At 39.6% G+C, this 13,848-nt stretch overlaps 1 protein-coding gene across 1 annotated transcript; it reads right to left on the bottom strand.

Annotated features, from left to right (window-relative positions):
* Positions 1 to 3,720: 3,720 nt before the first annotated feature.
* Positions 3,721 to 6,166, bottom strand: LOC109179584 (protein FAR1-RELATED SEQUENCE 5-like). Its single transcript, XM_019329087.1, has 5 exons — positions 5,919 to 6,166; positions 5,352 to 5,810; positions 4,521 to 5,061; positions 4,161 to 4,352; positions 3,721 to 4,050 (listed from the first exon to the last, which is right to left on the bottom strand). Exons 1-5 carry the CDS (start codon positions 6,164 to 6,166, stop codon positions 3,721 to 3,723), a joined length of 1,770 nt encoding a protein of 589 aa, XP_019184632.1.
* Positions 6,167 to 13,848: the final 7,682 nt, after the last annotated feature.

The following is a 13,848-nucleotide window of genomic DNA, read 5'->3' as shown; positions in this document are numbered from 1 at the left end:
GATCATCTCGCTTGCTGATCAGTTTGGGTCCAACAGTGGTGCACCGTCTGGTGGTCTTGGGGGGGCTACTGCGCTGAGCGGTGATGATATCTGGGACAACCCGGAGAACTTTGAGACTGTCGATGCGGTTGTTAGTGCCGTTCAGCAGAAGTCTATTGCCGTTGAAGTCTCACAAGCTGATGCGGGGTTAGACCAGCAAGATCCCGTCGGGCAGCAGGCAGATGTTGCGGGAGATGCGGGTCAGTGCGTTGAGTCTGCCGGTGATGCTCCGCCCGAGGCGGGGGATGGAGTTGGTATGCCCGATGCTGTAAGTAAGGTTGTTCGCCGTCGTAGGAAAAGGAGGCGGTATTAGGGTTGGAGTGGGTGGTATTGCATGTTTTTGGGGTTGGTCTTTTTTTTTTTGCTGTTAGGGGGTTGGTGGTTTGATGTGTATTTTGATGACATGGATGGTTTGCGATTGTATCCGTGACATGCGGGTCACTATGTATATTTTTTGGTACTGCACGGTGTGTGTGCGGGTGGTGAATGGTTGGTGTTATGCGTACATGTTTTGTCTAGTTTCATATTTTTATTATTGCGTTACTTCATTCAGTGTGCAATTAGGTATGGTGTTGTGTATATATGGGGGAGCTTGTATGACTGGTTTTCTCATTTATTAGGATGATGCATTCCGCCCATCGTTCAGTCTTAGGTTGTCTCAGCAATTTTCGTGTGTGGGTGATGGTCTGTCGCAGGATCTACCTTCCCAATGTTGGGATGTGGTGGACGCGATTGTTCGTGAGTATAACGCACAATCAACGAATGTAATGCCTCTGGGGTGCTCTTCGGCCCCATGTCATCCAGTAAGTGTGCCTTGATACGTTTCGATGCTTTACAAATTTATTTACTAGGTGGTATGTGCGTATAACAGTGGGGTTTACACAGCATCATTTTTATTTTTTTATTTTTGTGGTGGTAGGTTGGTGGTCCCAGCACTCTTTCGCCTTAATGTTGATGGGGGGGGGGGGGGAGGGGGGGGTTAATGTTGATGCCGGCACCCCATTCACCCTTAATGAGGTACGGTGTATAATGGCGTGTACATTTATCCAATATATGTTATTTTATGTGGGTCTATTATTTTTTTGTTACACATTACGGTGTTTGGGGATCGGTTTGTTGTGCAGCGTATTCGTGTAAGGACGCGGCCTGGTAGCTCCATTGCTGATTCTGAACCGTGCCGTGCACCAGCAAAGCAGTCCCGCCAGCCTTTAAATAATGTTCGCGCGTTGAGGACTCTTGATTTGAATTCGTACGAACGGTGGACACGCTCACGTGTTGTACACGCGGAAAATGTGCAGGGACCTAGTGCGCAAGATGTTTACAATTGGATTGCTAGATCGGGGCGTGCTGACATGTATTTCAGTTGTGATAACTTCAGTTTTTATTTCCTACTTTACTTGTGATTTGATTTTCCTTTTTCTGTCGGGGTTTTATAATCATGGAAGAGGAGTTGTTTCTTTGGTGTGGTCGGTCAGCACGTCGGGTCGAGTTCGTCTCCCTGGTGGAAGGTAATGAAGTGTTGGTGGGCATTTTAAATGCGTGGAATTGTGTGTTATCTTTTAGGGAAATGTCAAAGGTTGCTGGGGAACCGTCTAGGCTTTTCGTCTCCACGATGACTACGGTTTGTCTCTTGTTGTCATTTTTTTATCTATTCATTTTCCATGTTCCGTTGTTTAGATTTTTGATTGGGTTTTTAACATTGTAGCTGTACACGGTGGTTGATGTCTCGGCTCCTCGTGGAAGTCGTTTACAGATAGTATGCAGGACGAGTTGAAGTTATCGCCTTATAATTCATGGGATGATATAGACATGGTTCGTTAACTTTTTGTGTCCATTTGGTTAATGTGCATTTGCCATCATTCATTTTTTAAAATGGGTTTTGTTGCATTTCTTTGTGCTACAGTTTTTTTTTCCCCATACTTCAAGCGCACCACTACTATGTTGTTTTAGTGGATTTCAGGCGTCTGCGGTTTGACGTCATTGATAATTCCTCCGCGGAGGATCCGTCGCTCGACAAATATGGTCACACCCTAACGGTGTTGGTAGGTGCAAGTTCTTTTATTTGTTGTATACCTTCATTTTTTTTTTCTTTTTTGGGCCCCCGCGGTTATACATGCTCCCGTTGTTTGCGTTTTAAATTTTTTGAGTTTTTTTTTTTTGTAGCATGATTTGCTTTGAGGATATGGGGGTGATCGCATTATATATGAAGGCTTCAAAATTGGTGCCTCGTAGGGTTCGTTTATCGTGGCGAGACGCAAATAACAAAGTCGATTGCGGTGTGTTTGCCATGCGTCACATGGAGTCTTATGTTGGGCAACCGTATTCTACATGAGATTGCGGGCTACGTAGGGGTGATGCGCGTGCCTTATTAGAATTATGTGTCGGGTTCATGTTCGATATTTTGTTGTTCCAACGCAACACGCATAGAGCCGCAAATTTCGCCCGTGTTAAGAGCTCGATTGCTGCGGTCCGTTGAAGGGGCGTTCGGTTGTTTCAATTTTTTTTTTTTTGTTTTTTGTTTGCCATTTGTTCGGCTTTTCCTAATAATGCGGGGTTAGACGCCTGTCATCATTGCACTGTTGTGTGGTGTTTTTATCTTGGATTTCCACGTAATCTTTTCCGTATTAATGATGTTCGTTCATGTTGAATTTATTTTTCTAGCGGATGCATCAATGTCAGTCTACATGCACATGCGTACAAAAAGAATACGCACTCACGTTGATGTTTTTTTTTTTTTTGAATCTCCAAAATTTGCGGCCCTACGCAAAATACTACTCTGGCATGCATTTGTTTGATTAGGTAACCAATGGTACCTGACGCTTTTAGATGATGACCGTATCAGTCTATTAATACTTTAGGACACTCGTTGTCTACGCACATGCGTAATTTACAGTCACACACTTTTTTTTTGTTCCAGTAATATTTCGGAAATCCACGTGGGGTATTTCGCAGGAAGTTGTCCGACATCCATGGTCCATCATCGAACCAATATGGTGCTAATCTCACTGTCTCGACAAAGTCTTGATTCACTCTATACGCACATGCATAGTTCGTAGTCACGCACCGGTTTTTTTTTTTTTTTTTTTATAAAAACATTTATAGTTACAGAATTTGCCATGCATTAGTTTGATTAGTAAACCGATGGGACCAGACGCTTTCAGATGATGACCATATCAGTCTATTACTACTTTCGGTCACTCATTGTCTACGCACATGCGTAATTTACATTCACGCACCTTTTTTTTTTGCAATTATATTTCCAAAATCCACGTGGGGTATTTTCGCAGGGAGTTGTCCGACATCCATGTTGCATCATCCAACCAATGTGGTGCTAATCTCAATTTCTCAATATAGTATTGACTCATTCTCTACGCACATGCATTGTTTGCTGTCACGCACCGGGTTTTTTTTTTTTTTTTTTTTTTTTTTTTTAAAAAACATTTTCATGTTACGGGATCTGGGAGTTGCATTGCCTTTGTATTGTTATGTGAGTATGTTTGTTGGAAATTCGGGGTCCAGGGATGATAGGTTTATTCAATGAAAATGTTTATTAACTCGTAATTCAATAATAACGTCAGAACAGTTGTGCACAAACTAGCATTTACGAATATAAAATTATTTCTATTTTTTTGGGCAGCTTCAACTGTTGTGTCCGGTTGCGAGTCCACATGTTTTGCATGTTCACTTCTTCTTATTTTGCTCCTTCATTGCGATTTCTTTGGCTGTCCTCATTCGTTTTCCTGACCCTTTGGTACTTGATACTGCGGGCGGATGCACGGTGATTGTGTCAGGTGTGGGGGCACCACAAAATGTCTCTTTGATCGATCGTTTCCCTTTCTCTACGGCCACGTCGTCTTCACCGTCGATGCACCATGTGGTCTCAATTTCCGTTAGCGTATTGCGTATTTGTTTTAGCTTCGTGGAATCTCCTTGCGCCATGGCTATGCACCTGTACACTGTGTTCAGCACGTCACTTTCTTCTTTGGTGCCTCGTGCTTTGGGGTTTCCACGCTGGAACGTATCATTGCATGTTTTGATTGGTGAAGTGGTTAATGCGGTTCGTGTCCACCGGGGTGTGATTTGTTGGGGGGTATGTCCTCGTTCCTGTCATATATTAACACTGCAAATGCATGGCTGCACAACAGTCCAATCTGGATGTACATTCGGCACTCGCAGGTTGTCGTCCTTGTCCCGTGTTCAACGAACACTGTGTATCGTACATCGTGCTCATCCTCGACCTCATATGTGTTCCCGGCCTCACCGGGGGTGACACCACGGACCCGGCAATCAAAACATCCGGCACATATCTCCGTCTGCACATCATAAAACACAGTTAATGTATATATTGACGTTGCCGCTCGCTCGATGCGCAATTGGGTTTTTTAAGGGGGTGTCTGTGCAAGGCTGGCACCGTTTAGCTCGGTCTGTGTTAGGCGTTGCTTTCTGATTGTACTCTCTATCCTGTTAAAAAATTCCGAAACACAAATATGTTTGCTAGTGTTGCTTCTGAAAATCCGGTTCTCTGCTTCAGAGCGTGATGTTGTACGCAATAGCCCTCCCATAAAAACACCTTCAAAAGATGCAGGGATCCACGATGCGCGCTCGTCGTACATGCGGTTTAGCCATGGATTTTCAATTAAGCCAAACATTTCTATAATCGCTTTCCATGCAACCTCAAATTTGGCGGTAGTCAAGCTGTCATTCCAAACAACATCATTCAGCTCTCTTCGGAATGCTTCATTTTTTGCTAATTCAGGACTCACTTTATCGTTGACCTTCGCCATTATATGCCACATACAGTAACGATGGCGAGTTTCTGGAAATTCTTGTGCAATTGCAACCTTCATCGCTGGGTCTTGGTCGGTTATTGTGAGTGGTGGTGTGCTTCCCATTGCGTTTCTAAAGTTCTTTAGTATCCAACGGTACGAGTCGACATCCTCACGCGCAATCAGTGCTGCTACGAATGTTACGCATTTTTTATGGTGGTCTATACCGGTGAATGGGACGAACACGAGACTGTACCTATTTCACGAGGAAATGTGTTAAATAATACGCATGTAGCGCACAGGGTTACATACTGTGAAATAAATATAAATATAGAAATATAGTGTATGGAAAATATAAAAGTCAGGGTTGCGTACTGTGAAATAACAAATCCATAAATTTATTAGCATTTTAATGTAACAAATCGTCTGAACCATTCATATCCGTAGCAGTGCAACGCACATACCGTGGACCGTACACGCACCCCAGTACGGGTTCAAACATGTACACGCACCAACGGTATTGCAGCCTGTAAATGAGGTGCGTACCTGTTAGTTTTGTACCTAGCATCAAATGACACAACATCTCCGAAAACACTATACTGCTTTCTAGCCATACCATCTGCCCAGAAAACACGTGCCAACTGGTCATTCTCGTTTGCCTCGTATTCGAAATACATATCGTCATAGTCCGATTTGAGATCGAGGTATTTGGATATTAGCATTTGCGCATCTCCTCCTTGCATGTACGCCAAAATCTCCATTCTATAGTTCTTGAAGTCTTGTTGTGTCGCTCCCACGTTTCCAACTCCTCCCACCATCTCGGCGTACAGGTCATGACTTTTACTAGCCCTAATATTGACTTTTGAGCAGTTCGCGATGAATTGTTGGTGGCCAATATCTAGTTTTCTGTTCCCTTTCAAGAAAGGTTTGTAACTCTCCTCGCACAAACAGTGGGTGTGCCCCTCTTCAAACTTCATGACCACGTACCTTCCTTTACTGTCTCTTCTGAAAACTATTTATGCCATGCACCCAACCCTGTTAGACGGTCGTCGTCGTTTTGTTTGTGTGGTGGTATTTTGATCTGCTGTGGTGTCTGGTTTTGCATCCTTATACCCTTCACGATTGCACACTAGTTTCTTTTTCAGGATGATCCCGTACCTGTTCTTAATGTCGGAACTCTTGCGCACATCAAACCCAATTACGGATGCATATGTCTTGTAGTACGCGTTGCCATCTTCCAAGGTATCAAACACCTGATCGACAACTGGTTTTATCGATGGGTCACATTCCATAAACCAAATGCTCGTACCGTCTTGGGATTCATCCATCACACAGTGTTGGCTTTTCCCTCCTTCTTCCATGCTTATGTCACCTGCGTAACGATTCGAATTATTCGTACTAGAGTTTAAAAAACATAGTTGACACATTTGCATGGAATTAAGGCCCCATGCACGGATTTACAGCACACGATGCACCCACTGAAACACAGATAAGTATACACAATGATCGCATGCATGTCAACTCATTATATGCGTAGTGCACAAGGCTATAGTCTACCACGCACTCACCCATATAAATCACAGTTCAGTATATACAAAGACCAAATTGTGGACGACTCATGATAGGCGTGGTGCACAAGGCTTCGTACTGCTGTGCAACTGCGCTCACTGAAACACAACTAAGTATACACAATGATCGCATTTATGGCAACTCATTATAGGCATAGTGCAGAAGGCTATAGTCTATCACGCACTCACCCATATAACACACAGTTCAGTATATACAAACACCAAATTGTGGACGACTCATGATAGGCGTGGTGCACAAGGCTTCATACTGCCGTGTACCTGCGCTCATTGAAACGCATCTAAGTATACACAATGATCGCATTTATGGCAACTCATTATATGCATAGTGCACAAGGCTGTATACTATCACGCACTCACCCATATAACACACAGTTCAGTAGATAGAAAAACCAAATTGTGGACGAGTCATTATATGTGTGGTGCACAAGGCTTCATACTTCCGTGCACCAGCTACCACATCCGAACTCGGCCTTTCCGGTTACACTATCATGCATCAACCAATACCAACGCAATTGAGGCAATACGCTCAAGTATACATACCCTCGTGAAACCATGAAACCACATACCGGCCCTTAAGTTATACTCACGTGCACAAACATACATAGGCACACGCATCCACCACATTTAGTTCAATAGGTGCTAAACGGCCACATTTTTTTACTACTGGGCGTTTGTCCTTTGCAAATTAAATGTCAAGTTTAACCAACAACTTTCCGATAACAGATAGCCAAAATCAAAAACGTCAACAACCAAAAATCGAATACACATATTGGGGAAAAAAAAAAAAAACTCTTCCCATTCATACGCATCTGTACTGCGGTTTTTACTATTCATACACAGCAGCTCACATTCACATTTGTCACATTATACCCATCATTTTGGTCAACATATACTTCCACGCACTCACCGGTACATACCAAATTATCCCCAAACGGCCTCCCAAAACGAAAGTGGTTGGTGTATATGTTGGTTTCCACACTCGTCGCAATCTCATATATATGCACAAACACACATACAGTTTGTCGGGTTTTTAGTGCTAAAACTTCGTAACTCGCAGGCCAATTAAAAAACAATTACAGAAACTAAACACGCACAAACTGTGTACCTATTATGAACACACCTGTGATGGTAGATGTTTGTTCGTGCAACCTCACCGGTCCGGCTTCCAACATGGAATGTCTCGCGCGTTTTTTTTTCCCTTCCCATGTGATGTATCACCCCATATATATTTGCTGTATTAATATCCCTTAATTCATGTATAACTTTTCATAATAATTTTAACCATAATTAGGCCACTAGGTACAATTACTGTTAACACCCTTAGTTAATGATAAATCTTTATTTTATTCTAGGAGATCTCATGATCTCAACCATTGATTGGGAATCAATCTATGGATATCAAGAAATCTCACAGGATCATATAATTAGGGGGTGCACCGGATTCGAAGCCTATATATATATATATATATATATATATATATATATATATATATATATATATATATATATATATATTACTCAATATTTTTCATTGTTTCCATTATAATTTTTCAAACAATAAAAAATAAATTAAAAACTACCACGAGTATAAAACAGGTCTTTGGCAGGCCTAGGTTTGACGGGCCTTTCCCTTACTGGACTACGGGTTAAGGGTCCATGTCATAACAATAATATGCAAGGTCTCAGATCCTAAACACGATTTTTTTTAAAAAATTTAAATAGTAAACAATATTTATTTCTTATGTCCCAAAAGTTCACAACTAACCTAAAACATAATTAGTCCATAATAAAGAGTCGTGAAGAAACACAACCTAGGCTCTTCAACTTTCTATATCCAAGATCTCATAACCTAGGCTTCCAAAGGTTTTTACTGTTCTAATACCAACTTGTAACAAAGTATAACTAGTTCTATTGCCCATAACAAAGATCTCACAACCTAAGCTCTGATACCAATTTTAAATTAAATTTCTCTGTAGCTGTGAGTTTTTTACTTAATGTGCCTGAGTATTGTGCTTAATGTGCCAGAGGTTTGTACTTAATGTGCGTGACTTTTAACACAATCGCGCAGGAAGCTATAAACAAAATACATTCAGACCACAAACTCACACACATTAAACACAAAATTCAGACGAAGACGTATATGATGAAGAACATAGAGAGGGGAAGAGAGGATTAAGGGAATAGGAAGAAAAGACGTATATTAAGAAGAACATAGAGAGAGGAAGAGAAGACAAAGACGAAGATGTATATGTACATGAGCAACAAGAGCACATTAACATTACACACTCAAGCACATTAAGTACAAATCTCAGGCACATTAAACACAAGACTCAGGCACATTAAGTACAAAACCAGGCATATTAACATTACACACTCACGCACATTAAGTACAAATTAAAGCCCAGGCACATTAAGCACAAGACTCACGCACATTAAGTACAAAGATCACGCACATTAGTCAACCGCACAACTGCACGGGAAGCACCCAACTGCACTGGAACCTTTCGCTATATATATATATATATATATTGTGAAAGGTTCCCGTGCGGTTGAATGCTTCTCGTGCGGATGTGCTGTGGATTAATGTGCGTGAGATTTGTACTCAATGTGCGTGAGTGTTGTGCTTAATGTGGCTGAGATTTGTATTTAACGTGCGTGAATGTGTAAAATGCAGCAGAAAATATTTATGTCAGCTTCTTCCCCATCCCTAGTAGCCATTTGCCCCCACCCTGATGATGATGATGCGGAGGCGAGCTATGGAGGTTAAGAATTATGGGAATAATACAACAGAAATCCACACTTTGCTGCTGTGCAAATTTTACTATGCGTGCGTTATTTATATAAACATTCAAACTGCATTGAAGGTAGCTGATAACCCAGAATCCATGGCCAAATTGAAGGAAGAAGTAACCAGAAGTTTGGGCGTTAAAGTGCGTGAGTTTATATTCTGCTTCCTTCTGAGCTCGTAATTATGAAATACGCACGCACATTAAACACAATACCCAGGCACATTAAGTACAAAACTCACGCATATTTACATAACGCACATTAAGTACAAATCTCAAGCACATTGAGTACAAATCACACGCACATTAAGTATAAACCTAACGCACAATAATCCACCGCGTTAAAGTGCGTGAGTTTATATTCTGCTTCCTTCTGAGCTCGTAATTCTGAAATACGCACGCACATTAAACACAATACCCAGACACATTAAGTACAAAACTCACGCATATTTACATAACGCACATTAAGTACAAATCTCAAGCACATTGAGTACAAATCACACGCACATTAAGTATAAACCTAACGCACACTAATCCACCGCACATCCGCACGGGAAGCAACAAATGCACCTGATCCCTTCCCTATATATATATATATATGTATATATATATATATATATATATATATATATATATATATATATATATATATATATGTATGTATGTATATATATATATATATGTATATATATATATATATGTATATATATATATATATATATATATATATATATATATATATATATAAGTGAATTCTTCAATATTTTTCGGTGTTTCCATTATAATTTGTCAAATAATAAAAAATAAATTAAAAACTAGCACGAGTATAAAATAGGTCTTTGACAGGCCTAGGTTTGACTGGCCTGCACTTACTAGTCCACGAGCTAAGGGTCCCTGCCACAACAATAATTATGCAATAATGTGTAAGGTCTCACATATTAGCCACGATTTTTCAAAAGTTTTTAAATCGTAAACAATCTTTATTTCTTATGTTCTAAAAGTTCACGACTATAAAACATAATTAGTCCATAATAAAGAGTCTCAGAAAAACATGACCTGGGCTCTTCTACTTTCTATATCCAAGATTACCAAAGATTCCAAAGGTTGTTGCTGCTCTGATACCAAGATCTTACAATCTAAGCTCTGATATCAATTTTACATCAAATTTCTTTGTAGCGGCTAGAAATATATCTTGACAGCATCCATAATAGTAGAGTTCTTTTTTTTTTGTCCTTTTTGAGGAGTATTTGTAAGTGTGATTAGGAAAGAGTATATTGAATGAAAGAAAAAAAAAAAACTAATTTTAAAATAATAATCTTAAATTTAAAAAATAAAAAAATATAAACAACCAAAAAGTCAGAGGGATTAAATGTGATATTTTCTCATTTTGGAATTAGGTGAATGACACACGCGGGTTTTTGACTAGGGTAGCCTGTAGGGTTGACCCGGTCTACGCCATAATTTGACGATTGTCTCTCCTAATTTGACGATTGTCTAGGGGCGGTTCCGGTGGGCTTAAGCCCTACACCCCAGGCGGCGGTTACACCGTTAATCATCTCGCAGGGCTTAACTACAGAGGTTCCAGTGGGCTTAAGCCTAGAGGTATTTAACAATATTATCTAACGGTGTTTTAGAATAATGATGTTGTTTTTTTTATTGATAATGATTTCCAATTTTTGAGTCCCTCAGCTATTGGTTTTTTCCACCTTTATGGGGTGTTTGGTCTCTTTCTTAATTACTTACTATTCATGGGTCAAACCAACTCTTTCTCTTTTTTTTTTCTTTTTTTTTTTGGGTTTTTCTTTTAGTATTTTTTTATTCATTTTTAAATTTAATTTTTTTTGTATGTAATAGTACTTTTAGTGTAGTTTCTAAATATATAGATTTTGTATACTAACCCTAAACTTAATATTTTTAAAATTTAAATTAAAAATAACTTCAATCAAACCTTGTTAACTGAACCAGACACATAAAATGAGACAAGGGAGTAACAAATGAAACACCAACATATTTAACAATATAAACTATTATCCAAGATCTCACAATTTGAGCTCAAATACCAATTTTACATCAAATTTCTCTGTAGCTGCCAGAAACATATCTTGAGAGCATCCATAATAGTAGAGTATTTTTTTTTTTTTGTGGTTTTTGAGGTGTTATTGTAAGTGTAATTAGGAAAGAGAATATTGGAGGTAAGAAAAAAAAAATTAAAATAATAATCTGACATTTAAAAAATAAAAAATAAAAACAACCAAAAAGTCAGAGTGGCCGCCAGTTAGCACCACTCTGACATGCCCTAGCTGGCTCGTGGGCAACTCGCGCCCGATAGGCCGCGAAATGAGCCTAAACGTGCGCTTATTGAGCGTTTTTTTTTAGTCATGTGGGAGAAAAAATTACTCCAAAATCTCTTCACCACATTAGTTATGTGCATCATTCTCAAATTTTTTCAATGAAAACTCCAAAGAAACGGCTAATAAGGGTGCTTTGATAAGGCATACTTAAGTAATATATTTTTAATAAATATGGTTTATTCTTTCTGAAAAATTGGGACACAAAATCATTAAATTCTAAAGAAATTCGCAATACACAATATTCCGTTACATCACTCAGGTCTCCGAAAGCTATTTGCTCGTCAACTGTTTCCTCTAGCTATGTGCTATGTGATCTAATGGTACCCGCATTGGACTTCCGTTTGGAAGATTATGAGTTCAAGCCTCAGTGGAGGCGTTATTGGTTCTTTGTGTTTTAGTAGGTTGAGAAAGTATATGAACAGATACTACAATGTAATAGAGCCAGTAACTTTCAAAAAAAAATTATTTCCTCAATGTTTCCATTATAATTTGTCAAGTACTAAAAAAAATAAATTAAAAACTAGCACGAGTATAAAACAGGTCTTTGGCGGGCCTAGGTTTGACTGGCCTGCCCCTTACTAGCCCACGAGCTATGGGCCCCTGCCACAAAAATAATTATGCAATAATGTGCGAAGGTCTCACATCCTAGCAACAATTTTCCAAAACTTTTTAAATCGCAAACAATATTTATTTCTTATGTCCTACGAGTTCACAACTAACAACAAAACATAATTAGTCCATAATAAAGAGTCCTAAAAAAACACAACCTAGTCTTTTCTACTTTCTATATTCAAGATCTCATAACCTAGGCTTCCACAGGTTCTTACAGTTTTGATAGCAAGATCTCAAAATATAAGCTCTGATACCAATTTTACATCAAATTTTTCTGTAGCTGCCAGAAACATATCTTGAGAGCATTCGTGTGACATCCCGTAATCCAAATTCAATTAAGGGATTAATTAAATAATTAATCCTAATCCAATTGATAATTTAATTCTTTAAATTCCTTAAATTCAATAGTCGGGGACTAGTAATTGACTAGTCAACCCAAAAGTCAAAGTGTTGTACCTAAAGCTTTGTGAGTGGTTCCCTTGTTCCCTTACACCTCTTCATTTTAGTAAGGGAAATAAAGATATTTGCTAACCTAGAGGACACTCCTCATTCTTTCCCCTTACACTTCCTAAACATGAGCTCCTCCTTCTCTCTAAAAGTTAGATAGCTTTTCTTCCAAGCCAAGTTGGAGCTTTACCAAATCTTCAAAGTTTGTCTTCAAGATTCCACCTTTCCTACCTTTGAGCATCTAGGAGGGTAAGATCTATGTTTATCTTGTGTTTTTAGTGTTTTCTAAGGTGTCTTTCCTTAAAGGTAGAATCTTTATAATCTTTTGGTGTGCTCTTGAAGTGGGTGTGGAAGGTGAACCCTATTAGGAGCTTGGTGAAGTGTCATGTGAAGGTTTTTGTCTACAAGAGGTAACCCATGCTCTACAAAATCTATTTTGCTTACCTATATGATGATTTATTGGATTCTACATGTGATTTTGCTATGAAATGTGAGTGTTGATGCATTGTCTTGTGGAAATGCATATCTAGAGCTTGTTATTAGGGTTCATGTGTGCCATTGCTTGGCTATTCCTTTGATTCAAGTCATTTTGTTGTATTTGGTGAGATTTGGCATGTTTTGGACTTGAATTTGAGCTTGGTGTTGAAAATCCCCGAAGGGATTATTTGGTACAGGGTTGTTTACCCGCGGGCGGAATGGCGGGTAGAGCTCCACCCGCCGCCCTACCTGCGGGGTACAGGCCGGTGGGAATGGTGTTCTCGCAGGCGGAACCACGGGTCGGGGTCCACCCGTGGCCCCACCCGCTGGTACATATATGGATTTGGGCGGGGATTTGTTCCCCATGATTCTTTCGACTCGTTATTTGGTCTTTTGACTTCCCGATGTTCTTTTGTGGAACTATTTGAGCGTTTTCTTGATGTTTCGTATGTCTAGAACTATATGGTAGGAATCCATGTAGGTTTTGGTGTCTTGAATCATGCTAAGTGTTCAACCTTGTGATTCGTTGAACCCTGATGAGTCTTGTGTGTTCTTCGAAACTATGTTTGGTTTACCCGTTTGATAAGCATGCTAGTTCGGTGTTTAAATGCTAGCGTGTATGTTGTTTGTCCTTTCCTATTGTTGATGATGACTTGTGTTAATCATCGTAGTTGTTGGACTGTGATCTATTCCTTGATTGAGTATGATTTCATATCTTCGTTGTGATCCGTTGATTAATTCCTGTTGTGGTGTGGTGTGTGTGGCTGTACCTGGATTGCAC

This window comes from Ipomoea nil, unplaced genomic scaffold (genome assembly GCF_001879475.1).
Source record: "Ipomoea nil cultivar Tokyo-kokei standard unplaced genomic scaffold, Asagao_1.1 scaffold0937, whole genome shotgun sequence".
Taxonomy (NCBI): Eukaryota; Viridiplantae; Streptophyta; class Magnoliopsida; order Solanales; family Convolvulaceae; genus Ipomoea; species Ipomoea nil.
The sequence above is the reverse complement of the archived record's forward strand: the minus strand, read 5'-3'. Positions and strand labels throughout refer to the sequence as shown.